The sequence below is a fragment of the Grus americana genome, chromosome Z (genome assembly GCF_028858705.1).
Source record: "Grus americana isolate bGruAme1 chromosome Z, bGruAme1.mat, whole genome shotgun sequence".
NCBI lineage: Eukaryota > Metazoa > Chordata > Aves > Gruiformes > Gruidae > Grus > Grus americana.
In genome coordinates, this window is record NC_072891.1 from 11,984,909 (window position 1) to 12,008,511 (window position 23,603).

The 23,603-nt window shown below is 61.7% G+C and overlaps 5 protein-coding genes across 6 annotated transcripts; 2 read left to right on the forward strand and 3 right to left on the reverse strand.

The window, feature by feature from the left end:
- Positions 1 to 699: 699 nt before the first annotated feature.
- Positions 700 to 4,461, reverse strand: LOC129199541 (B-cell differentiation antigen CD72-like). The gene is made up of 8 exons (XM_054810187.1): positions 4,346 to 4,461; positions 4,171 to 4,260; positions 3,858 to 3,947; positions 2,978 to 3,292; positions 2,590 to 2,738; positions 2,130 to 2,281; positions 1,032 to 1,199; positions 700 to 770 (listed from the first exon to the last, which is right to left on the reverse strand). The coding sequence occupies exons 1-7, from the start codon at positions 4,428 to 4,430 to the stop codon at positions 1,061 to 1,063; spliced, it is 1,020 nt and encodes a 339-aa protein (XP_054666162.1). The 5' UTR covers positions 4,431 to 4,461; the 3' UTR covers positions 700 to 770; positions 1,032 to 1,060.
- A 1,607-nt stretch (positions 4,462 to 6,068) lies between these two features.
- LOC129199536 (B-cell differentiation antigen CD72-like) lies at positions 6,069 to 9,866 on the forward strand. Its single transcript, XM_054810173.1, has 7 exons — positions 6,069 to 6,240; positions 6,365 to 6,457; positions 7,059 to 7,373; positions 7,504 to 7,652; positions 7,867 to 7,958; positions 8,291 to 9,064; positions 9,684 to 9,866. Exons 1-6 carry the CDS (start codon positions 6,096 to 6,098, stop codon positions 8,454 to 8,456), a joined length of 960 nt encoding a protein of 319 aa, XP_054666148.1. The 5' UTR covers positions 6,069 to 6,095; the 3' UTR covers positions 8,457 to 9,064; positions 9,684 to 9,866.
- Positions 9,867 to 10,528: 662 nt separating this feature from the next.
- Positions 10,529 to 12,972, reverse strand: LOC129199475 (B-cell differentiation antigen CD72-like). 2 transcript variants are annotated; one of them, XM_054810003.1, is made up of 6 exons: positions 12,765 to 12,972; positions 12,548 to 12,640; positions 11,632 to 11,946; positions 11,353 to 11,501; positions 11,090 to 11,154; positions 10,529 to 10,847 (listed from the first exon to the last, which is right to left on the reverse strand). In XM_054810003.1, exons 1-6 carry the CDS (start codon positions 12,907 to 12,909, stop codon positions 10,706 to 10,708), a joined length of 909 nt encoding a protein of 302 aa, XP_054665978.1. In that variant the 5' UTR covers positions 12,910 to 12,972; the 3' UTR covers positions 10,529 to 10,705. The 2 variants fall into 2 exon arrangements, with proteins under 2 accessions (XP_054665978.1, XP_054665979.1); XM_054810004.1 differs by lacking the exon at positions 12,548 to 12,640 and having other exon boundaries at positions 10,535 to 10,847.
- Positions 12,973 to 13,832: 860 nt separating this feature from the next.
- On the reverse strand, positions 13,833 to 17,029 carry LOC129199550 (killer cell lectin-like receptor subfamily G member 1). Its single transcript, XM_054810217.1, has 6 exons — positions 16,981 to 17,029; positions 16,436 to 16,546; positions 15,852 to 15,932; positions 15,023 to 15,171; positions 14,656 to 14,759; positions 13,833 to 14,165 (listed from the first exon to the last, which is right to left on the reverse strand). The coding sequence occupies exons 1-6, from the start codon at positions 17,027 to 17,029 to the stop codon at positions 13,967 to 13,969; spliced, it is 693 nt and encodes a 230-aa protein (XP_054666192.1). The 3' UTR covers positions 13,833 to 13,966.
- A 797-nt stretch (positions 17,030 to 17,826) lies between these two features.
- On the forward strand, positions 17,827 to 21,004 carry LOC129199325 (translation initiation factor IF-2-like). The gene is made up of 6 exons (XM_054809636.1): positions 17,827 to 18,691; positions 18,788 to 18,862; positions 18,978 to 19,055; positions 20,186 to 20,230; positions 20,431 to 20,574; positions 20,667 to 21,004. The coding sequence occupies exons 1-6, from the start codon at positions 17,827 to 17,829 to the stop codon at positions 21,002 to 21,004; spliced, it is 1,545 nt and encodes a 514-aa protein (XP_054665611.1).
- Positions 21,005 to 23,603: the final 2,599 nt, after the last annotated feature.

The window sequence follows — 23,603 nt, forward strand, 5'->3', positions numbered from 1 at the left end:
CTGCAATGTTACATCAGGGCTATTTTGCTTAATCTTTGCTTGTGCACGTGTAGTAACTATTTAAAGTCCTGATGACTTGTCTTGCAAAGCGTCAGTCCGCTGCAAGTGCCAGAGCTGCTTTTGCTTTTGAAAGGTGCCATCACATCATGCAATCCTAAAGATCATTGCTCTGCTTCCTAATTAGCAAAAAAAAACCCTACCGTTAGCACAGGCGCCGGCTGGTTCAGGCACAATTTCCCTCCTTGGACGCACTTGCTGGGTTGCCTGAAAGCTGTGGCCAAGCTGCTCCTGGGATGGGACCAGGTGGAGGGGACCTGATGTGGGGAAGGGACCTTGGCCAGGTGTGGGGCTGTGCTGTCCCCTGCTTCCATGTCCTTGCCTGCCAGTACCGCAGCTCGCTCCGTGCTGGGGATGTTGCATGGCTGCAGCGGTGAGCATCAGGGTTTGCTCCGCTCTGTGGACAGGTCCAGGTTCCCCCATCGTGGACCAGCCCCTGTGCTCAGGAAGACCCAGCGTACCCTGTGCAGGTGTGGGGCTGGGCTGTGGGGCCCCTTAGTGCTCTGCTGAAGCACATCAGCTGGGGGGAAATGGCCACCACCTCTGCCTCCCCTTGCCTGCGTGATGCCCGAGCATCACTGGGCATGGCTGGGAAGGGCTTGGGCAGCCCATGGGAAGGGGACTGTGAGAGGGAAGGGGATTGTTCGCATGGATGGGACATCCTGGGCAGGGCTGCAGCAGGGTTGAAGCGGAGGCGATGCAGTGTGCAGGTGCTGCAAGGGAAGGCAGAAGGTGATGGTGAGGTGCTGCCCAGCCTCCCCCACATGCAGCGGGGCTGGGAAGACACCTTGCAAAGGGGTTTCCCCCATCTTGCCCCTTTGCTGCCCCACAGCTTGGGGGGGGGGGGGGGGGGTGTCTCGCTTGAGCTACTGCAGTCCAGGGGCTCCCGTGGCAGTGAAGGGATGGAGGCAGGCTCCATCCAGCACAGGGATGTGCCTGCACCTGCACGTAGAGCCTGGCGTGGGCACACTCACCGCAGCAGCGCTGGGGTCAGCGGCCATCATCACACGAAAGGGGAGCTCGGCCCCGCTGCCTTCTCGCAGATCCAGAGGTGCAGGTCGTTGGGACCAGCGCACTGGGCGGGTTTGATGTTCCCACGGCTTATTATGGCACAGGACCCGTTCGACTTTGACTGCCACGGCCTGGAGGGGGAAATGACACATCGGGGGCTGCCACCACCCTATCTATAACCACCCTCTGCCCAGGCAGCCAGGGCCACCAATGGATTCTCTCTTGCACACTCGAACAGGAGCGGTTGAACACTGCAGTTGAAAGGGGGATCCCCCAGTCCTCCCCTACTGATTTCACAGGCTGAAGCCTCAGCCGACTCATCCCTGTCTTCCCTCGGGCAGGCTGAGAAACCCCTCTGCCCAAGGTGTGCGTTGCTCATGACTCCCCTTAGCCTCCCTTGACTCTCAGCCTTGCTGCTGGGGGATATTTCATCCCTGCAGTGCCTGGCAGTGAGGAGAGCCCGGTCCTCCCCGAGGGCGCATGGATGGTTGGAGGAGCTGCCCTGGGCCATGGGGCCGCAGTGGGGTACAGCCCCCTATGGTGGGGCTGAGGATGGAGGGGCGGGCAGCAGGCAGGGGCTGGGCACCCAGCACCCGGCCAGACAGGTCTGTTCCTCCCCACTGCTCTCAGACACCGCAAGAGGAAGTAGTGGCAAGCCAAGGAGGGGGTGCACGTGGCAGGGAGGAGCCTGGGACCCTCTGCGGGTGGGAAGGCTTGATTTCCCCTCGAGGAGGGACTGGGGAGGCACGTGGGTGATAGAGGTGATGCTCAAATGCTTTGTCTAGACCCCAAATAAAACTTGCGGTTTCTTTTGTCCTCTCTCTCTGCCTCCTGCTCGTGCAAGCCCTGCACATGCCACACCCCCGCCCCAAGTCTTGGCTTTCCATTTGCACAGCCTCCGTGCATCTCATCACACCACTGCACACACCTCCCCTTGGCTTCAGCTGCTTTCATGTTCTTTGTTGCCCAGAGCTCATGCCCAGGACTGGGTACTGGTGGGATTTAAAATGCTTCCCAAAGCCATGGAGGAGAGGGGGTTTTGGCAAGAGGTTGTGCTTTACCTTTCGTAAAGGGAGCCGTCCACCCAGAACCAGGCGTCTGAGACCCCATCAGCATCCGGGTCCTCTTCCTCCAGCCAGCCGTAGTCATACCAGGGGAAGCTGCTTTTCTGCAGCCCAATCCAGTATGGGATGTCTGCATTCTTTAAGAAGGTCTGCAAAAGGAGAAGAAGGGCCTTTTAGTGGCTTTTCCATGGTACCTACATGCTGCAGTGTTTGCAAGGGGTGGCCATCTCCCCAGGGAGCCCTTGGGGCTGGAGCTCCTTGAGGCAGGACAGGTGAGCAGCCCCAGTGCCCTACTCCAGCCTGGGCAGCATCCAGGGATGCCAGAGCATCTCTGCCTTATGTCCACCACCAGCCTGTGCTCCAGAGATCAGCCTTGCACCCTATGATGCTTGGCAAGAGAGAGGCCCCCAGAGCAGTCCTGGCCCACCTGAGGACCCCAGACCTGGATACACCCTACCGGCACGGTCCAGCGACTCCAGGATTTGGTGACCAGGAGCTGGGAATACTTCTTCTCGCACTCATCTCTGCTGTCTTCCCATGTCTTCTTCTCCGACGAGATGAAGAGGCACTTGCCCCTGTACAGCAGCCAGCCGGAGGGGCAGCAATCTGGGGGCAGAGGCAGAGCCTTGCTCAGCCACAGATGCCTGCAGGGGGACTGGGAACAGCCCCACATCTTCCCAGCAGACATCACAGGCACAGCCTCTGCTCCAGGCATAGCTTCAGCCTTTGGATGACCCTGTCCCCACCATGTGGCAAAAAAAGCCAATGCTCATGCCTTGGCACTGCGCCTGCTGAGGGGTGCCAATCCTCTGTGGCACTCCATCCCTGCTCCACCATTGCCTTACCTATAGCCGTGCAGGAGCGCAGGATGGCCACGGTGCTCTCGCTGTTGTTGAGCTTCCCCTGCACCTCCTGCATCTCTTTCTCCGTCTTCCCCAGGACCCCCATGACACGTGCCAGCTCGGCGTTCAGGCTCCCCAGCTCCAGCCGGCTGCTGTTGCCCTCCCGCCACGCTCGCTGCAGCTCCGCTCTGGCCCACGCCAGCTCCAGACGCGTCTGCTCCAGGCTCTGCTCCCGCATGCTCACCTCCTGCGAGAGGCGGCCCTGCTCGGCCGCGTGCTCACGGGACGTGTCCTGCAGCCTGCGGGTGACCTGCCAGTCTGGGGACAGGCTGGGTGAGCTGAGGCACGGGCACGGGCACGGGCACGGCACAGCCTGGGCGGGGGGACGTGGCACTGACCCTGCTCAGGGGGCAGGGTGGGCATGGGCAGGTCAGGCAGGGCAGGGCAGGGCAAGGCAGGGAGGTGTCCATGCTGGGTGGGAAAGGATGGGAAAGACATGGCAGGGAATTGTACAGACAGGGGCTGGGCCTGGCAGGGGAGAGCAGGGCAAGGCAGGACAGGGTGTAGAAGCAGACAGAGCAGGGCAGGGGCAGGGAGGATGCAACAATACAAGGCTGGGCAAGGCTGGAAGGGAAAGGAGCAGAAACAGAACGTGGTGGGGAAGATGGGTGATGGGAGGCAAGGGAGGTACCCACGATGTGCGAGGGATACAGGCCAGCTTGTGGTACACAGGGCAGAGGGACCCAGCCACGAGCGGTATGCGTGGGCATGCCTCAATTCACCCACCCATTCACTCGGGGCGCCCACTCCAGCCCAGCTGCCTCCCTCTCCCCATGCTGCCCAGCCACCCCCAGCCCCAGCAGTGCCCACCCCAATGACTCACAGCAAGCCCCCAGGGCCACAGTGGCCACCAGCAGCAGGAGACAGGTTGCCAGCAGCCCTACTGGGATGCACCACCGCCGGGACCAGAGCCCTGCAAGACACAACCAGCCACGGGCACCACCTGGTGAGCCGGGAAAAACCCTGGCAGCCCCCAGACCTCCTGCCTGCAAGCAGCGGAGTGGCAGCATGGTGGCACAGGTGGCACAGTGTGGGCGCTTCTTCTCTTCCAGGACAGGAGTGGGAGCACCCCAAAACACCACCCGCTCCCAGCACCAAGACGTCCCTGGGTCCCCGGGCTCCAGCCGGGCACTCACCTTGGCTGGGCTGGGCCCCGTCCCCATCCTGCCCTGCCGGCGCCGGTTGCACATTCTCGTAGGGGCTCTCTGCCTCATCTATGCCAAGGGCTGTTGGAGGAAGGCAGGGGAGAGCGTCTGAGTCCACAGGGGTGGGCATGGTGGGGGCAGCATGGGGCGTCCCGCGAGCTCTCACCTGCCTCCAGGGCCTGGCTGGCCATGCTCCGGCCCCCCATCACCTTGGCAAACCTCAGGTCAGCATAAACCACGCTCTGGGCCATGTGGGCAAGCGCCAGGCAAGCCCTGAGCCCTGCTGGGTCCTGCCCTTGAGATGCCTTTCTGGGAGGGTTCTGCTCCCCAGTGATGGCGCCGTCTCTCGGGGGTGCAAAGGAGAAGTGCAGCCGGTGTCTGCAGAAGGAGAAGTTTGCTCTGAGCTGTAGCAGATGGGACCAGCGAGGCACGGCTGTGGGGACCAACACCCTCTCATTGGTCCCAGCACCAATAGCCCATCCCCTCCCACGCCCCGAAAGTGCTCATCATCCCCTGGGCATGCAGCAAGGTCAGGGCAGCATAGCCTGAGGTCAGGGCAGTGGCAGAGCACAGACCCAAATCCCTGGGCCAAGGGAGAGCAGGGGGAGAGCAAGGGGAGAGCAGGGCCAGCCTGGACACAGGAACACATTGCCCAGGGGACAGTCCTGTGGAGGGCTGGATGTCTTCACGGATGCAGATTTCCCCTCCTGGAAAATGGGAATTTCCCTAGGATGCAGCTTGTGTCACTGTCTCTCATCCTCTCCTTGGTCCCCTACTAGAAGACTCTGGCTTCAGCATCGCTTCAAACCCTCCCTCCAAACAGCTGCATAGAGCAATGACACCCACTTCATCTTCCCTTCCCCAGACCACAACAGCAGCACTTGTAGCATCTCTTCCTTGGTCTCTCTGAATCTCAGCAGTCTCTACTGAACCACATCCAGCGAAAGGCACATTTTGGAGAGGGGTGCTGAGCTGGGACCAGCTGAGCACAGGTGGACGCAGCCAGATCCTGGGACAGTACTGGAGGTATGCAGGGCTGCTGGTGGAGCAGGGCATTGAATGACCACTCTCCATCATCTCTGCAAGAGCAGGAGAAGTCCACAGTCAACTTCAAAGGGAGCAAGAATGAGGTTTGGAAAGCTAAAGGTTGAGCAGCTTCCGCCCAATCCCCAGGAGGAAGATGGGGCTTGTCCTCCTGGACACACAGTGGTCCAGGCCCAGGGAGGACATGGTGGTGGCTGGGGGAAGCCCAGAAGGATTCACAAAGAGCAAGTGGTGCCTGCCCAACCTGCCTACCTTCTGCTGTGGGAGCACTGGGCTGAGGATGAGGGGAGAGCAATGGGGGCCATTTATCATGACCCTTTGAGGTGTGGGACATGGTTCCCTGTGGTCTCCTCGCTGGCAGAGGGAGGACATGTGGCCAGGACAGGGGAGAAGAGCAAGAGATCACACTGCAATGCAGAAACCCCTTTTAGGTATTAGGGCAAACGTTTCTGAACAGCAGTGATGCTCAAACCCCGGGGCAGAGCATGGAGAGGGGTAACCTTCATCAGGATGGGGCCAGCCCCAGAGCAACCTGTTCCCATGTGGAAGCCGGCCCCACTCTCCCCTGCCTGAGAGATTTGGGTTGATTCTCAGCAGGTGAGCCCTGCGGTTCTGCCCAGCACCCCAACCCTGCACTGCACCATCCCACACCATCCCAGGGGACCCTGAGCAGCTTCAGGGCGTGGAAGAGGGCAGGATGGCAGCGCCAGGGCCAATGGCAGGCAGGCAATGCTTTTCTGCTCCCATCTGCTGCACTTCACAGCAAATTTCTGCTTCTGCAGAAACCAGCCGCACTTCTCCTTTGCAGCCCCGAGAGAGAGGGCGACGGTGGTGGAGCAGGAGCTGTCAGGGCCCTCGGGGCAGCCCAGGGCATGGCCCAGAGCATGGTCTACGCTGACCTGAAATTTGCTGCGTCCCCACCGGTCACTGCCCCCACCTGCCCCGCAGCCCGCGATGAGGATGACAGCCCCTATGAGAACGTGCCGCTGGGGCCAGTGCCCACAGCGCCCAGCCCAGGTGAGAGCCTGGCCGTGGCCACCGCTGTGGGGATGCCCCGGCACGGGGTGGGCACCGGATACCGGGCAGCAGGAGGTGGCACTGGGAGGCATGGGGGATGCCCATGGGCGCTCATCTCTTGCAGGGCGCTGGCCCCGGCGTTGGCGCATCCCCGCGTGGCTGCTGGCAGCCAGCCTGCTGCTGCTGCTGGTGGCCACCGTGGCCCTGGGGGCTTGCTGTGAGTCGGGGCGAGGGATGCAGGGTGGGGGGCAGCTGCGGAGGGGGGGCACCGGGAGTGGGTTTGGGGCTGGGTGAGGGCCGGGCTGCTGGGGGTGGTTGGGGCCAGGGGGTGCCGGAGCTGGTGGCCCAGGGGCAGCGCTGCTTCTTGCTTGGCTGCCCTGAGCTGCCCTCCGTCTGCCTGCACTGCCCTCCGTCTGCCTGCACTGCCTTCCCACTGCTTCCCCACTGCCTCCCAGTACTTCCCCACTGCTTCCCCACTGCCTCCCAGTACTTCCCCACTGCCTCCCCACTGCCTCCCCATTGCCTCCCACTGCTCTTCCCTTGCCCCCCCCCCTGCCCCCCAGTGCCTCCCCATTGCCGGCCATCGCCTTTCCAGTACCTCCCACTGCCTCCCAGTGCCTCCCCTCCCCTTGCCACCACTGGCGCTTCCTTCCCCTTCCTGCTGGCACCCCCAGACAGCCTCTGCCCACAGTCAGACACTGATCCCTGCCCCCCAGCAAGGGCCCTGCCCTGAGCAGGGTCAGTGCCACGTCCCCCCGCCCGGGCTGTGCCGTGCCCGTGCCCATGCCCGTGCCCCAGCTCACCCAGCGTGTCCCCAGACTGGCAGGTCACCCGCAGGCTGCAGGACACGTCCCGTGAGCACGCGGCCGAGCAGGGCCGCCTCTCGCAGGAGGTGAGCATGCGGGAGCAGAGCCTGGAGCAGACGCGTCTGGAGCTGGCGTGGGCCAGAGCGGAGCTGCAGCGAGCGTGGCGGGAGGGCAACAGCAGCCGGCTGGAGCTGGGGAGCCTGAACGCCGAGCTGGGGCGCGCCAGGCAGGAGCTGGCTGGGCTGCAGGAGGAGATGTGGGAGGTGCAGGGGCAGCTGAAGGCCAGCCAGAGCACCGTGAGCAGCCTGCGTGCCTGCGTGAATACAGGTAGGGCCGTGGCAGGCCGGGGGGACGGGCGGAGACGCTGCCGGGGTGATGGGGGCTGTATCCCAGCCGGGGCGGACCCCCTAGCATCCGTGGGAGGGTGAGCGCCTGATCCGTGCCCCTGCCCCCCCAGACTGCTGCCCCTTGGGCTGGGTGCTCTACAGGAGCAAGTGCCTCTTCATCTCGGTGGAGAAGAAGACCTGGAAGGAGAGCGATGATGACTGCAGAAGTAAATCTGCTCAGCTGCTGGTCCAAGGCGACTGGCCGTCGTGGACGGTGCCGGTACAGAGCAGGGGGGCTGTGGCATCCCAGGAGGGTGGGGGCAACGGTGGGGCTGGGCAGACCCCCGTGGGGCCAGAGGCAGCGGCATCTGCAGACGTGCTGGGATGGGGGTGCCCATCCTGGTGGTCTGTGGAGCACGGCCGGCCCCAGGGCTCCCGGGCACCAGGTGGGTGCTGAGCATGGGGCAGGTGGTCAACAGCTTCTCTGCCTCCAGCATTTTGCGCAGGCATTTGGTGCCGCATACTGGGTTGGAGCACAATTTTCTTCTGACGCAAAGAGGACTGTTGTATGGCAGGACAGCACGCGGTTCTCATAAGTGCAGCAGTCGTTAGCAGAAGCACCTGACCTGCAGGTCTCCCCTTTATCCCTGTTGTGGAGGTGCCATTTCACCCCTGTGAGACCCCCCTGGAAAAGGGGGTGATGCTCCAATCAGCAGTGCCCCAAGGAAGGGGGCCCTGGGCAGACCCCAGGTGTGGGGTGCGCTGCCAGATCTCCACATGGCAGAGCAGGAGGCTTGGGGAAGAAGTGTGGCTCTTCATCAGACTGGTCCCAATGCCAGACGCCCTGCCTGTCCCACAGGCACTGAGACCTATGGGAAGGGATGTCCACGCTGAGGATGCTGTCACTGCCCCTCTGAGATATGCCCTCTTTCCTAGGTACGACTACTTTGCAGACTGTGGGCTATTAGTTAACAGGAAAATAGAGAGTTCAAAATGCAGGAGAAAGTACCAGTGGATCTGCAAGCAGCCCCTGAAGCTGAGCAGCACATCTGAGACCCTCCTTCCTCTCTTGGGCGAGGAGTGACTGCACGGCCACCCCGCTCCATCTCAGGACTCAAGGACAGGAGCAGGGGGCACACCCTGAGACCCTCTCCCCTGTGCATGCATCGCATCAACCACATTGCAAAGCTCTGGGAAAGGGTGTGTGTATTTTAAAGCAAGGCTCATGGAAAACAGACCTTATCCCCCTCTCTCACACTCACGCATATGCTTATACCTTGCACCGGCCCTCAGTGTGTCCCTATGTGCCCCAGCCAGCACAGCTCACAGTGACCCAGGACTCTGGTGCAGAGCCCAGCTCCCGCCTGCTGTGCTCCCCCAAGGCTGCCGATGGTGTGCTGGTTCAGGACGTGCCATTTGCATCGTTCTGGAGCTGGAGGATAAAGTCACCATTGGTGTTCCTGACCTGTCCTCTTCATGGAGTCCTGTGGATTTACTGCCTGTCCCTTTCCTCAGCATCAACAGCTCCCATCCTGCCCTTTCTTCTGCCTCCATCACGTGCCCAGGGCTTTGGGCTGGGCCTTGCCTGGGGAGGGTGCAGGCAACAATGCCATCAGCATGAGACACTGCTGGGGAAGCCCTGAGACCACGTGGGAGATGCGGGAGCGCTGGGGAGCCCTGAGACTGTGGCAGGTGAATAAGGGAGCCCTGAGGCTGTGGGAGGAAATAAGGGTGCAATGAGGAGCCTTAAGACAGTGGGAGACAGAGGAGAGTACTGAGGATGCTTGGGAACAGGGGGGAAGGGGAGACCCCTGCTACCACAGGGGAAGGATCCATAAGACCACGGTGGGACCTGAGCTGCTGGGGAGCAATGAAGGACCCCTGTCCCTGACCCAGCTGTGGTGGGTGGGGCAGTCGAGGGACAGCACAGACCCTCCCTGTCTCACTCAGGGTTTCTGCAGAGGGGGGGATGAGATAGGGACCACCTTGCTAAGCTGGATGTGGGCAGCTCCTGGGAGAAGAGTTGTGGAAGGAGGCTGGTGGAGCCAACCCAACAGAACAGCGAGGCTGCAAGGCTGGGACAGGATTGCAGGAGGTCCCCTGCAATCTCAGCTATTGTGTGAAACAAGGACTTGCTGTGTCCAGCTTGTCCTGGGGAACCCAGATGTGATCTCCCAGGTGCCTTGCCCCTGGAGCCCAAGGACACACTGCTGACTCATGTCCAGCCTCTGGTTTGTGGGTCCCCCAGGCCTGTTCAGCATGCCTGCTTGCTTGCACATCTTGACACGTGGGATTTCTCCTTCTTTTGCAGATGCAGGAATCATCCAACATCAGCAGGCTCCCATCACCTGGTTTCTCCAGGCCCCTCTGAACACCAGTCCTGCCCTCCAGTATACCCACTACTGCCCAGTTTGGTATTGCCCCCCATCCCATCATCCAGGGCACCAGTGAAGGCTTCAAGGAGCACCACCCCGCAGGGATGTCATCAGCTTGATGAGGGCATCATTGACACCCCTGCAGCCCTCCCATCATCCACCCACCTTCTTCTCCTGGCCACATGTCCTCCCTCTGCCAGAGAGAAGACCATGGGAAACCATGTCCCAGACCTCAAAGATTCACAATAAACGACCCCCATTGCTCTTCCCTCTTCCACAGCCCAGCGTTCCCACAGCAGCAGGAAGGTCAGACAGGCATCAGTTGTCCTTGGTAAATCCTGCCTGGCTTTGCCCATCCACCAGTGTGTCCTTCCTGGGCCTGGACCACTGTGTGCCCAGGAGGACATGGTCCATCTTCTTCCTGGGATCAAGGCTCTTCTCCAACTGGGAGAACAAAGCTCAGCCCTGGAACAGGCTGTGGCTGAGGGCAGGGGAGGGAGGAGAAAGTGCAGGACAGGAGCCAGTGGCAGCCAGTGACAGAAACGAGGGGCAGCCAGTAAAACCAAAGGACTCCCTGAGGGGGACAGTCTGGGGACACCAATGGCACCGTCACTCTCAGCTTCACAACGTGCAAGAGGCACCTCCCAAACCAGCCTCAGCAGAAGGCGGCAGAGGCGAGCAGGGCTCGGTACCAGCGTCGTCTCATGGGAGTAAGCGCTGGAGGGCAAGGGCTGGTGATGTAAGCCTGAGCGTGAGTGTGAAACACAGAAATACAGTCTTTCTTCCATAAGTCTTGTTTTAAAATACAGACACTTTCTTTCCCAAGCTGTATCCCCAGAGCTTTGCAGTGTGGCTGAGACAATGGTGAGCAGGGATGTAGCTAAGCAGGAGGGAAAGGATGCCTTTGTTGTACACCCCCATTTCCTGTCAGTCCTGCGATGGAGGGGGGTCTCAGAGTTCACCTCTTAGATGGGAGAGGAAAGAGGGTCTTGGATGGGCTGCTCATATTTGGGGGCTTCTCACAAATCCATGGATACTTAGTATAGCAGTAGGAGCTGATTATCTTCCCATAGTATGTTTTTGCACAGAACCAACTTTTACTAGAAGGGAAGCAGCACATGAGAAGTGCCACCACCATGCTCCCAGCCTGCTGCCAGACATGTGGTGCACCCCACACAGCAGCAGTCCCAGAGCCCCTTAGCCTGGGCAGGAAGGCCAGAGCACTGCCCATGCACGATCATCTGTCCCGTGTCTGGGACAGATGCTCGAGCAGTGCCCAGCACATCTACGCATGGCTGGTGAAGGTGGGAGAGGTGCAGGTGTCCAGGATGGAACAACTTACTCTTTATACAGATCCTCATACTGCTCTTTATGATTTTGTCCTACCCAGAATGTGGTGCCAAGAAGCTGCAAAAAGGGCAGAGAAGCTGCTGACCACCTGCCCCACGCTCAGCCCTGGGGCCGGCCGTGCTCCACAGACCACCAGGATGGGCACCCCCATCCCAGCACGTCTGCAGATGCCGCTGCCTCTGGCCCCACGGGGGTCTGCCCAGCCCCACCGTTGCCCCCACCCTCCTGGGATGCCACAGCCCCCCTGCTCTGTACCGGCACCGTCCACGACGGCCAGTCGCCTTGGACCAGCAGCTGAGCAGATTTACTTCTGCAGTCATCATCGCTCTCCTTCCAGGTCTTCTTCTCCACCGAGATGAAGAGGCACTTGCTCCTGTAGAGCACCCAGCCCAAGGGGCAGCAGTCTGGGGGGGCAGGGGCACGGATCAGGCGCTCACCCTCCCACGGATGCTGGGGGGTCCGCCCCGGCTGGGATACAGCCCCCATCACCCCGGCAGCGTCTCCGCCCGTCCCCCCGGCCTGCCACGGCCCTACCTGTATTCACGCAGGCACGCAGGCTGCTCACGGTGCTCTGGCTGGCCTTCAGCTGCCCCTGCACCTCCCACATCTCCTCCTGCAGCCCAGCCAGCTCCTGCCTGGCGCGCCCCAGCTCGGCGTTCAGGCTCCCCAGCTCCAGCCGGCTGCTGTTGCCCTCCCGCCACGCTCGCTGCAGCTCCGCTCTGGCCCACGCCAGCTCCAGCCGCGTCTGCTCCAGGCTCTGCTCCCGCATGCTCACCTCCTGCGAGAGGCGGCCCTGCTCGGCCGCGTGCTCACGGGACGTGTCCTGCAGCCTGCGGGTGACCTGCCAGTCTGGGGACACGCTGGGTGAGCTGGGGCACGGGCATGGGCACGGGCACGGCACAGCCCGGGCAGGGGGACGTGGCACTGACCCTGCTCGGGGCAGGGCCCTTGCTGGGGGGCAGGGATCAGTGTCTGACTGTGGGCAGAGGCTGTCTGGGGGTGCCAGCAGGAAGGGGAAGGAAGCGCCAGTGGTGGCAAGGGGAGGGGAGGCACTGGGAGGCAGTGGGAGGTACTGGAAAGGCGATGGCCGGCAATGGGGAGGCACTGGGGGGCAGGGGGGGGGGCAAGGGAAGAGCAGTGGGAGGCAATGGGGAGGCAGTGGGGAGGCAGTGGGGAAGTACTGGGAGGCAGTGGGGAGGCAGTGGGGAAGTACTGGGAGGCAGTGGGGAAGCAGTGGGAAGGCAGTGCAGGCAGACGGAGGGCAGTGCAGGCAGACGGAGGGCAGCTCAGGGCAGCCAAGCAAGAAGCAGCGCTGCCCCTGGGCCACCAGCTCCGGCACCCCCTGGCCCCAACCACCCCCAGCAGCCCGGCCCTCACCCAGCCCCAAACCCACTCCCGGTGCCCCCCCTCCGCAGCTGCCCCCCACCCTGCATCCCTCGCCCCGACTCACAGCAAGCCCCCAGGGCCACGGTGGCCACCAGCAGCAGCAGCAGGCTGGCTGCCAGCAGCCACGCGGGGATGCGCCAACGCCGGGGCCAGCGCCCTGCAAGAGATGAGCGCCCATGGGCATCCCCCATGCCTCCCAGTGTCACCTCCTGCTGCCCGGTATCCGGTGCCCACCCCGTGCCGGGGCATCCCCACAGCGGTGGCCACGGCCAGGCTCTCACCTGGGCTGGGCGCTGTGGGCACTGGCCCCAGCGGCACGTTCTCATAGGGGCTGTCATCCTCATCGCGGGCTGCGGGGCAGGTGGGGGCAGTGACCGGTGGGGACGCAGCAAATTTCAGGTCAGCGTAGACCACGCTCTGGGCCATGCAGGCAGGCACTGCTCCAGGCGACAGCTGTACAGGAACTTGGTCCTGCCCTTCTCCACTGTGGTCAGGTGGCACACTTTAGCCAAGACCACGTGGGGTAGAGCCACCCCTTTATGTGCAGAAAAGCAGAAGTAGTTGCCTTATTTGCAAAAAGTGGTTCTATTTCTGAGGCTGCTGTCCCTTCAGGGGATTGGGGGATGAACGAGCTCCATCCCTGGCAGCACACTCTGTGTCCACCTCCCTAGGCTGCAAGGAGCCTCGAGAGCTCAGTGTGTACTGGCCACAGCGGAGCCACGCTCCCCCATGTATCACCCTCCCCATCCCATCCCCTGCCTGGGAGACAGGATGCAGTGACTGTCGGGGCTTGGTCCTTTTCATGTGCCAGGAGGGACTTCAAGGGATGTCCATGCCAGAGCGTGTGCTGGTGGCATAACCAAGGTGGTCTATATCAATATCATAAAAGTGTCCAGGACCAAACCCCTCCAAGCCAAGCCCCAGCAGGCCTTTTAGGCTCTCACACATCACCCAGCCTCAAAGCAAAGTGAGGTCATTTGCTTGACCTCCTCAGACTGGGCAGGCACCAGGAGACGAGCTGCTGTGCAGCCCAAGCGCTCCATGGGACCGGGGAGGCAAAGCGTCACCTCTCAGCTTCCTTTCCCAAGCATAAATCCCAGGCAACCACCATGATCAGAAACCCCAGATCTTTGGGATGACCTGCTCCAGCCTGCACAGGAGCTGCTCCACACTGCCACCAGGCCACGAGGATGCTTGGATAGATGCTGGCTCCCAGCCAATTCTTTCAGTGATGCGGCACCTGTCATTTCCCACCAGGCAGTGATGCAACTAAGTCAGTGAGCTGAAGGATGCACCTCCATCACACCACCCTCATCCCCCAAAGCCAGGCATAGTATCCAAGTGCCAGAGTTTATTGGCAAAGTGCAGAAATTCATGGGAAGGTGAAGAGGTCTGAGAGGAGGCAGTGATGCCCGAGGATGCCCATGTGCTGGGGTCGGGCAGGAACAGGGCGGTGGGACAGCCAGGCTGGAGGTCCCCATGGTCACCAGGGCCCAACACAGGTGTAAGTGGTGTTTCTCCAGAGGAAGGCGGGGGGCGAGGACCGGAGCCACTGCAGAGTGGCTGCACTCTGCTCGCAGACCCATCCAAGGGCTTCCCCGCACAGACCACCAGACAGCCCCGAGCCTGACACCCTGCCACAGGCCAGGAAGGAGCTAGTGGAGCGCTGGATTGGGAAGAGCCTGCAGGGAGAGAGCGTGATGAGATGGGATGGGCAGGATGGGCTGGGGTTGTCCCTTCTACAACTCCTGCAGCCAGGTACCAGAGGCTGCAGGGGTGCTGTGGGGCAAAGCTTGCCCTTCCCCAATTAGGACACATGCTCTGATCCCTTCCCATCCTACCCCTGCCTGTTTGGCATGCACCCCCAGCCCCATCATGCACACAGCACCCCCAGGTCCCTCCTGCCAGAGCTCAGCACCAACTGCACCAAGCAAAGCGCCATGCTGGGAACCTTCTTTTGGGGGACCCCTCAGCCCCTCATCCAAGCAGGGTATAGCACCAGGGTAGGGCCCCTGCAATCCTCCCTTCCCTAAAATGTCCCAGTGCAGTCCTGGGAAGACGAGAGTTGGCCAAGACATGGAAGCATGTCCCTGCACTGTCCCCCTGTCACCTCCCCACACGCTGGCGCTGGACCCACAGCAGCCCAGGCTGCGGACAAGCTGACGGCCTCACCCCTTCAGTGCGGTGCCATCCAGCCACTTCCAGTCAGACCTGGAGCCATCCCGCTTCAGCCCCACGTGGAAGACCTCCATGTTGGCTGTGCGCACCAGGAAAGTCTAGCACAGGACAGGACATACATCAGCTCCCCAGGGGAACACCCAGCCCCAGCCATGCGATTAGTGATGGGGGCTGAGCATTACAGGCACAGCATCACTGTCTCCCTGCCTGGAGGCTTGGCTAGGCTTTGGGCACGTGGGCCAGAGCCAGGGAGCTGAGATGATGCTGGTGATGGCTGGGTGACTGCTCAAGGACCTTGAGGTGGTCACCAAGACAGCCCGATGCCCGTGGGGAGTTGGATAGGCCAATAGGGTGCACTCACCAGGGTGGTGTTGGCTCGGATGGTGACCAGCTGTGCCCCTCTGGAGCAGCAGTCCTCTTTGCTTTGCTCCCAGCTCTTTCTGGCAGAAGAGAAGTAGTAGCACTGCCCCGCATCCCAGAGCCAGCCAGCCGGGCAGAACTGGCATCCCTCTGTGCACCAGAAATGCAGAGACTGCAGGAGCAGCCAGGACGGGGCAGCCAGCAGGAGCTGCCACCAGCCCCCAGCCCAGGGGACAGGAGGGTGACAAGGGGCAGCCAGGGTGCCAACCAACCCAGTGTACCCCTGTGGCTGCCCCACAGAGAGGACTCTCCGCTTGCCCTTATTCTGGAGCCCAGCTCCCACATCCCAGCCCCAGCTCCCCAGCAGGAGCCCCAGGGGAGATGGGTTGGTTACATGAAGGTGCTGGCATTGGGCAGGTAGGTCAGGGAGGGGAGCTCCAGCTTTGGGGGTGTGATACAAACATCATTTGCAAAGCTCTGGGAGCGCAGTCAAGATTTCAGTTTCACTGTAGACTGGTCGAAAGAGAGCACCCAATGCTGTCTGGCACACAGATGCTCGTGGCAGCCATGACCCTGGTGCTGGTGGCATGCCCAAGCGATGCTGAGCCATGCTGGGGTCATCTCTTCCAAAGGTGTCCCAGCAGTACAGCCTGTTCAGCAGCACTGGGGCAGCTCTCCATGTCGTGAGCCAGGGGACAGGGTAAAGGAAGACTCGGCGGGGGCGGGGGGGAGGGAGGGGGCACATTCTGGAGTAGGGACAGATGCTGTGCTGCCTCTTGAAAGGAGCAGCCAGGCCCCTTCTCACCCAGCAGCCTGCTGGTGTCTCTTACCTTGCAATGTCTGTTGCCCATGGCTGGGGCTCTCTTCCATGCTCCCAGGATCATGGGTGCAGCTCGCCTGTTGTCCTACATCTACAGAAGAGCACAGGAGTGTCCTCACCAGCCCTGGGCTCCTGCTCCCATCAGCACCCAGTGTCCTTTCCCACAGGACAGCCCACAGCTGCGTCTGAGGGTGTCCCCCCGCTTTAGATGACCTGCCAGCAAAGTCCACCAAGGTCCTTGCAGCTTTTGCTGTGCTTTGGAGCCCATGACGTGACAGGCTTTCGGGGAAAGTGTTTCTTCTGCCTTTCAGTTTCAGTGTCACCGCTCTCCCTCCTGATTTCATTTCATTGCCATGTGATAGACTGGGATGCCCCAGCGCCATCCCCAAGCCCACGCTGTCCCCTTGCCTTCCTCTCCCACACAGGCAGGTGAGGTCTTGCCTCACCAATTTTCCTGCTTGCCCTTGACCCCAAGCAGGAGGGCCCAGCTCTGTGGGCAAGCTGCAGCTCTGTCTGTTGGTACACGGGCTCCATGGTGCCAATCCCAACCCCAAGACCCCAGCCGGAGAGGTCCAGGCGCAAGCAGGTACTCACAGTGGAAGCTCAAGCCGACGAGGATGACTTGTGCCAGCAGGAGCAGCAGGGAGAAGAGAGCTAGGCTGAGGGCTGCCCAGCACCGGGGCAGCTGCATCGGCTGCTGAGGAGCTGAGAAAGGGAGTTAACCTCGGCCCTGGTGGGAGCAGTGGGGACCCCCCAACCAGGAAAGGTCTGTGAACCCTGGGCAGGGTCTCAGGAGGCAGCGGGGGAGCCCGGGAAAACTGAGAACCCATTTGCAGCACCTTGACTTTCCTAGAAGTTACCTGCCTGCAGACAGCACTTGGCACAGGGAGGGGAGAGCAGAGCAGAGATTGCCTGTGCGCTGCGGCACTGGGGTGCAGTGTGCATCCCCTGCCCTTGAGCCCCCCCCGCCCCGACAGCAGGCAGTCTGCAATAGGGCTGGAGAGGAGCTGTTTGGGAGAGGATGCCCAAAAGGAGGGAGCAGGGGGAGCAGGGTTCTGCAGAGGTCAAGGGGCTGCAAGAGGGCAGGGGTCCCACCAGGAGAGCTGGGGTGCCAGGGGCAGGGAGCAGCATGCCATTACCTGGTGTGGGGGGCAAGCGCAGATCAGCGTACGTGACCCTGTCTTCCATCCCTCCCTCAGCTCTGCACCCCACAGGGGAAGCAGCAACCCCCTCGTAGCCCCCTTCGGCAGCTGGGTGTGACGTGAAATGGAAAATGTCACTTCCTGGCGGGGTCCCCAGAGGCACCACCTGGCCCACAACCCTGGGGGTCCTGGCGCTGACAGCGACCAGGGTGAGGGGAAGCCCTGGCCAGGCTGACACCCAGGCGTTCCCATGATGAGGGAACCCCGCACCCCTGGCTTCGGGGCAGCAAGCGGTGGGGGTGGTGGCTAGCTCAGATGTGGGACCAGGGCTGCACTGTGCAGCCGTGTCGAGGCTCTTTTCCTTGCCTTGACCCCATAGTGTTCAGTAGATCTGTCCTAGGAACCATGCAAGGAACCCAGGCATCCCTGGGGAGCTGGACACGGGGCCCTATCTGCATCCCCAGGCTCTGCGTTCTCAAAGCACCAAGGCCAGGGGGTGTTTGTTCAGACGCGGTTTCTGCTGCCTTTTTTGCATGGGGCTGCAGCTGCATGTCAGCCGTGGAAAGCGGGGGGCTGGGGTGCTCCGTCCCACGGCCATCCCTGCCGTGCCCTCGGGGGTCGGGGGCAGAGTCCCCCAGCCCCGCCAAGGGATGGTCCTGCCCTGGGGTCCCTGCCGCACCGCGCCCCTCCACCCCTACAGCCGGGCAGGGCAGGCAGGACAGGCAGGGCAGGCAGGGGCGGGGATGCCTGCGGACACCGGACTGGCGGGTGATGGGGGGGGGGGGGGGTGGCGCGGCCAAGACTACGTTTCCCAGCGGCTCCTCCCAGGGCTGCACATGCTCGATGCGGTCCCGACGATTCCCGGCAGCTCCCGGCGCGGCGCCCGGTGCAGCGCAGGGGAGCTCGGTGCGGCTCCTGCTGCGAGCGCCGGTGCAGCCTCCGGAGGCTCCCCGTGCGGCTCCTGGTGCGGCCCCCGGTGCAGCCCTCGGCGGCTCCGGGTGCGGATTCCCGCGGATCCCGGTGCGGCCCCCCGTGCACCTCCCGGCAACTCCCTGTGCAGCTCCCAGGGAGGCTCCCGTTGCAGCTCCCGGCGGCTACTGGTGCAGATCCGGGTGCGGCTCCCGGCGGCTCCTGGTGCAGATCCCAGTGCGGCTCCTGGCGACTCCCGGTGCAGCGCCCGGGGAGGCTCCCGGGGAAGCTCCCGGTGCGGCTCCCGGGGCAGCCCCCGGCGGCTCCCGGCACAGCGTGGCAAACTCTCAGTGCGCCTCCGGAGCGCACGGCCGAGCTCCGGGGCTGAGCCCTGCCCATCCCAGCCTCACCGCCGGCCCAGGGCCGAGCTTTGCTCCGGCACCCACCCTCGCCCCCAGCAGCATGCCCCGCGGGCGAGCCTGGACACAGGCAGAGGTCAACAGCCTCCTGGCACTGGTGGGGGGCTCGGGGGAGGCCGCCCTGCTCATGGCCTCCACATCGCGACCCAACGAGGCGCTCTGGCGTGAAATTTCCCAGGGGCTGGCAGCAGCTGGCTACGGGCGCAGCGTGGCCCAGTGCCGCTCCAAGTGGAAGGCGCTCAAGCAGGCTTTCCACTCAGAGCGGGAGACACGCCAGAGGGCTGGCTGCCACTCTCCACGCTTGCCCCCACACTACCGAGCTATGAAGAGCATCTGGAAGGCAGCCGGGCGGCCCGTCTTCGGCGAGCGGAGGATGCCAGGTGGGTGCCGGGGACAGGAGGATGGTTTTGGCTGGATGTAGGATACTAGTGCTGCACAGCCAGCCGGGGTCCCTCAATAAAACTCTTTTTGTCTAGACCTGGTGAAGCTGTCCTCCAGGAAGCGCAGGTCAGCCCTCACCACCCATTCTCCATCCTCACCAGAGCCACCAGGTACCCGTGGGCTCAGGCAGCTGTAGAGGGGCTGGTCCTGGCTGTGGGGTTGCTGGTATCCCTTGTCTCTGGTTATTGAAGCTCTTTTCTGCACCCCTTCACCCTCCCTCTCTAGAGCACGACACTCACAGGGACGCCCCGGGCGTGCTGCTGTCCCCGCTGCCACAGAGTGCAAAGGACGAACCAGAGAGATGTAAGTACTGGTCTGCCCCGCTGCACCGGGCTGCACGGCCATGGCTCCAGCCCAAGCCCCACCAGCATGATGTGAATGGGGGGTTCATAAGGTCAGGGGTCCCATCACGATTTCCTTAGCAGAGATTCTCGCCAATGGGGTTGTTGGGATGTCTCTCTCCAGAGGCTTTAGCTCCAAACCAGCCCCAGCGCATGAGGGGATGGGTATGGCTGGGATGAGACAGGAGGGAGTCCCGGCTCTGACACAGCCTGAGGGCATGGCAAGGCTGCTGGCTGCCCTGTGGCAGGTCGCGAGGCTCAAGGTCTCTAAGGGATGGTGGCCCCGATCCGGCCCAGGGAGCTCTCGCAGCTGTGCAGCACTGCAGGGCATGTGACTCCCCTTCGTTTGGCAGGTCCTGGCTCCCCCCTTCCCCAGTAAAACCATAAAGCTTTGGGTGAGTTAGGACTGGGTGTGAGGGCCAGAGGTGCCTTGCAGCTTCCCTGCTCTGCAGCGCACCCAGGAGTGCATCCTGTGCCCCCCTGCCCCAGCCAGCATCTGCACTGGGTAATTACCTTCTATCTCCCTAAATTCCCCCTGCAGTTTCAAGTGGATGTGGGATTCTCCTTCACTTCCAGTCCTAATCTGTTGTGTAGCGTTGCTGCACACTGCTACGCCGCTGCTGCCTTCCAGCCCAGAGGTGGCTGCATTGCAGTGGTGAGTGAGTGACTCCTGCTTTTGTATCTAGCTCGTGAAATGCTTTGGGGCCCTGCAGGGCGCTATGGAGCTGTGGCTAGGGCATGTCGGGCTGCGGGGCTGGCCAGGGCAAGCCGGGCTGATGGTGATCCCTGGCACATACCATCAGACAGTGCATCTCTCCTCTCTGCTTTCTTCCAGCAGCTGATGGGGACCATGTTGCTGGAGTGCCGGCTGCTCCCCCCGCTGTGTCACGTAAGGCTTTCCTTGCCCTGCTCAGCCCAGTAAACCCCCTTGGCCCTGCAAGCAGGGTCTGATACAGTTCTCATTGCAGACGCCAGTCACTGCTTCCCTAACCTTCCCCCCCAGGGTGAGTACCACCACCCAGGCCACTGTGCTTGTGCACCCTGGGGCAGGAGGCAGCCGCAGCTCATGGACTGTCTCTGCTCTCCTTCCAGGCTGTCACACCACCCTGAAGCAGGAAAGAGATGAGCAAAAGGATGGTAAGGGTCTGCAGCTTCGAGCAAGTCCCCCTGCTCTGGTGGCAGGGGGGCAGCTCTGTTCTGTCCTGCCCATGGGGACGGAGGGCAGAGGCTCCCGCAGCAGTGCCCACCCAGGGCTCTGGGGCCACGTCAGGCTGAGCACAGGGCTTGCGTGGCTCCAGCACCCTGGTTGCTCCCTGCATGCCAAACTATCGTGGCAGGTTTTCCTGGTGAGACGTCCCTGGAGATGGAAAGAGAAAACCAAGTGCTGCCAGTGGCCACCACAGCCCCGGGCTCCCCTGGGACGGCTGCCATGAGCGAGCAGCCAGCAGCAGGTGAAGAGGCGTCAGATGCAAACCTGCACGGTGGGTCCTCCTCACAGCATCCTGACAGCCTCACAGGGGGCTCTCAGAGCCATGGTGAGGGTTTGCTGCCACTGACCCCCTTCTCGCTGCAGGCTCCAGTGTGGCAGGTTTGCTCCAGAGTGTCCAGCAGCTGCTGGTACAGATCCTGCAGACGTCGCGGCAGCAGCAGGCGCTGCTGGAGAGCCTGGCCAATGACACCGTCTCCCACCTCCACCTCCTCTCCCACAGCTTGGTGCAGGTGGGCGAGAGCCTGCACCAGCTCCTGCTCCGGCCGCAGACCCACCCCGGCCCCCTCGGCCACTATGGCCCCCACGTGCCACTTTACGAGGGCGGCCCCAGAGTGCCCTGTTCCTCTGGCTCTCCCCACACCTCCCCGGATCACAAAGAGGATCTTCGGGTGTCTCCTTTCACTAGCTACACCCACCTATGAGTGCCACCATCCCAACCCCAGAGGCAACAGCTTCACTACGCAGCCACAGCACAAATCTGTATAGCAGAAGCTATATTTTGGAAGTTTATAGAAGAGAGACATTTTAATAAAATTAAAAATAGCTTTTGTACCAGCAATGACAATCAACCAATTCTTTCCCCCTCCAGGGGACGTTCCCCTTCTCACTTTCGAGATGAGCAGAAGGGGAACTCGGTTATTTACAGCCTCCGAGAAACTCCCAGGCCACACACCACGGGGCAGGTGTTCTTTCTCTGCCCCTGCCCACTTCCCGACAGCTTCCAGCTGTGCTTAAGGCCGGCAGGACCCTGACCTGGAGGACGTGCTGCCGTGCTGTGGAGGGGATCAGGACTGCCACTGCGGCTGAGGAGGGCAGAGAGCCCAACTGGGGCACAGGCTGAATCCTTCTGCAAGGGAAGGGGCCGGGGTGGGCGATGCTGGGTAGCACTGGGGCTGGGGAGGCAGCGCATCCTACAGCTGCGGTCCCTTGGTCACCAGGTCCTTGGCAGGTCCCTTGCAGTGGGCAAGCTGGTGGCTTGCAGCATGCTGCAGCGAGCCCCTTCCTGCTCCAGGGCTCAGGACACGGACCACTATCAGTTAACAGTAGCTGCAGATATGCCATGGCACATTGTGCTTGGCAAAGCAGTCACTGGGCCTGGCCGGGACCCCCACCACTTCCACCAGGATGCCCACATCCTCCATGGTGCTGGGCCGAAAATGCCAGCTGCCTCCACAACCTCTTGGTCACGTCCAGTGTTAAAGGAGTAGCTGTTGCCCGAGCACTCTCACACCATTCGTGGTGTCGTGCACGCACACGCTTATTCTTGGACGTGCTTCCTCCTGCTTCAGGCTCGACCCTAGGTCTCCTGCAGCAGAGTCTCAGGTATTGGATTTTATAAAGTAATTAATTTAATTGGAAGGTGCAGCAGCAGGGTCAGCCTGGGCTGGGTGCCTCCAAAGAGGGGGACCCAGAACAAAGAAATCCAGGGGCAATTACACCCTTGGTCCCGTACACCCGCCCCTCATGCGCCCTTCACGTGCTGTCCACGCATCCTTTAGTCCGATGGTGATTTTTGGTCTGGGGTCTTCTAATATCTAATTGGATTATTCTTCTGTGTCTAAGCAGGCAGGCTCTTAACCTTGTTGACTTGCAGTTTCTGCAGTTTTCCCCGAAGGCTGGAGCCTCCTTATCTTCTGGTTTATGCTCCTTGTGCACCTGCACTCGCTGGTGGAACATGGAGAACTGAAGAGTCCCAGACTTGGTAAAACACTGCTGAGACATCAGTGTGATATCAAGACACTTTCCCATACTAAAAGACTAAACACCGCATTGTACTGGCTGTTAGGAAAACTACTAGGAAGATTACTGAGAAAAATACCTCTATCACAGCCTGAAGGCTTCAGCAAATCTAGCTACTCATGCTAAGTAAAGGTGAACAAACAGCACAAATCACACTGTTACATTCTTAGGTAATTTATTCTAATTAAAACCTACTTATTTACATTAAACAACTAATATCCCTCAACACCAGGGAGAGGATGTAGCTGATGCCACTGGCGTAGGGTGGGCAGATGGGAGGGCTGTCAGGTGACCTGCTGCTCTTCCCAGGGGAAGAGGGACCCCACGTAGAGGCCAGTCCACGTCAGGTCACGCCCAGGTGGGAAAGTGGGCGAGCAATCCATGTTGAAGCAGTCATCATCCATCCTGAGGATGTAGCGGGACTGGCATTGCTCAGATGCCATTCCTGCAGTATGTGTCCCTGTAGTTCCCCAGCAAGATGTCCTCAAACTCCTGCCCTTCCTGCCACATGCCCTGGCCCACCGCTGCCTCCAACACCTGCCCCACTGTCTGCCAGGGGCTTGCCAGGGCACCCCCCATCCTCCAGATGATGTGCCAAGCCTCCACATGGCCCACCACCGTCATCACCAGGATGAGCAGCACATACCAGCTAGCTGGAGCACTCCTGGTGTGGCCAAGCCATGGAGAGGGGCGAGGGGCATGGCCAATGGGGCCACCAGTGAGGTGGCTGGGGATGGCAGGTGCTACGGCACCAGTGAGCAGCAATGTTGCAGCCCAGCTGGCATCTGGCAGGGGAGAAGCATGGGCAAGCAGGGCTGGGAAAGCCCATTACCTTTCGCGGCACCGTCCCCCATCCCACGCCAGCTACACGCCCTGGGTCAGAGAGGAGGGCGTGCTGCAGAGGCATGCCAGCCCTGTACGCAGCCAGGTGCAGCAGCCCCAGTGAGGATGGTGGTCCCACACCGCACGCAAACCCTCTGTGCTCCTGAGCAGGGAGCAGAAAGCAGCTGACTGCTGGCCAGCAGCTCTGGCCCCAAGCCTCACATGGTTGGCCACTGCACGCAAACAGCTCTGCCCTGGCTTTCCACCCCAGGGGCTGATCGGGATGGGCGAAGGTAAGAGAAAGGTGGTATCTCCCTTCCTGAGTCCTGCCGCTCACAACCAGTGAGGTTGCAGTGAGAGGGCGCCTTAGGCTGTGGTTGTCCATGCTCCCCACCACCCTGCTGTGCTCCCTGTCACCCTTCTGTGCCCCCCCTGCCATGATCCCCATCATCCCACTGA

Coding starts and splice junctions, on each gene's coding strand:
- LOC129199325 (XM_054809636.1), top strand. CDS start 17,827: ATGCGGTCCCGACGATTCCCGGCAGCTCCCGGCGCGGCGCCCGGTGCA. Junction 20,231..20,430: donor AAGAGATGAGCAAAAGGATG/GTAAGGGTCTGC, acceptor CTATCGTGGCAG/GTTTTCCTGGTGAGACGTCC. Junction 20,575..20,666: donor GTCAGATGCAAACCTGCACG/GTGGGTCCTCCT, acceptor TTCTCGCTGCAG/GCTCCAGTGTGGCAGGTTTG.
- LOC129199475 (XM_054810003.1), bottom strand. CDS start 12,909: ATGGCCCAGAGCGTGGTCTACGCTGACCTGAAATTTGCTGCGTCCCCA. Junction 11,947..12,547: donor CGTGGCCCTGGGGGCTTGCT/GTGAGTCGGGGC, acceptor GCGTGTCCCCAG/ACTGGCAGGTCACCCGCAGG. Junction 11,502..11,631: donor GCGTGCCTGCGTGAATACAG/GTAGGGCCGTGG, acceptor CTGCCCCCCCAG/ACTGCTGCCCCTTGGGCTGG.
- LOC129199550 (XM_054810217.1), bottom strand. CDS start 17,029: ATGGAAGACAGGGTCACGTACGCTGATCTGCGCTTGCCCCCCACACCA. Junction 16,547..16,980: donor GCGCTTGCCCCCCACACCAG/GTAATGGCATGC, acceptor TCCCTTTCTCAG/CTCCTCAGCAGCCGATGCAG. Junction 15,172..15,851: donor TGGGCAACAGACATTGCAAG/GTAAGAGACACC, acceptor TCTGGTGCACAG/AGGGATGCCAGTTCTGCCCG.
- LOC129199541 (XM_054810187.1), bottom strand. CDS start 4,430: ATGGCCCAGAGCGTGGTTTATGCTGACCTGAGGTTTGCCAAGGTGATG. Junction 4,261..4,345: donor CAGCCAGGCCCTGGAGGCAG/GTGAGAGCTCGC, acceptor TTCCTCCAACAG/CCCTTGGCATAGATGAGGCA. Junction 3,948..4,170: donor CGGGGCCCAGCCCAGCCAAG/GTGAGTGCCCGG, acceptor TGTGTCTTGCAG/GGCTCTGGTCCCGGCGGTGG.
- LOC129199536 (XM_054810173.1), top strand. CDS start 6,096: ATGGCCCAGAGCATGGTCTACGCTGACCTGAAATTTGCTGCGTCCCCA. Junction 7,374..7,503: donor GCGTGCCTGCGTGAATACAG/GTAGGGCCGTGG, acceptor CTGCCCCCCCAG/ACTGCTGCCCCTTGGGCTGG. Junction 7,653..7,866: donor GGCCGTCGTGGACGGTGCCG/GTACAGAGCAGG, acceptor CTCTGCCTCCAG/CATTTTGCGCAGGCATTTGG.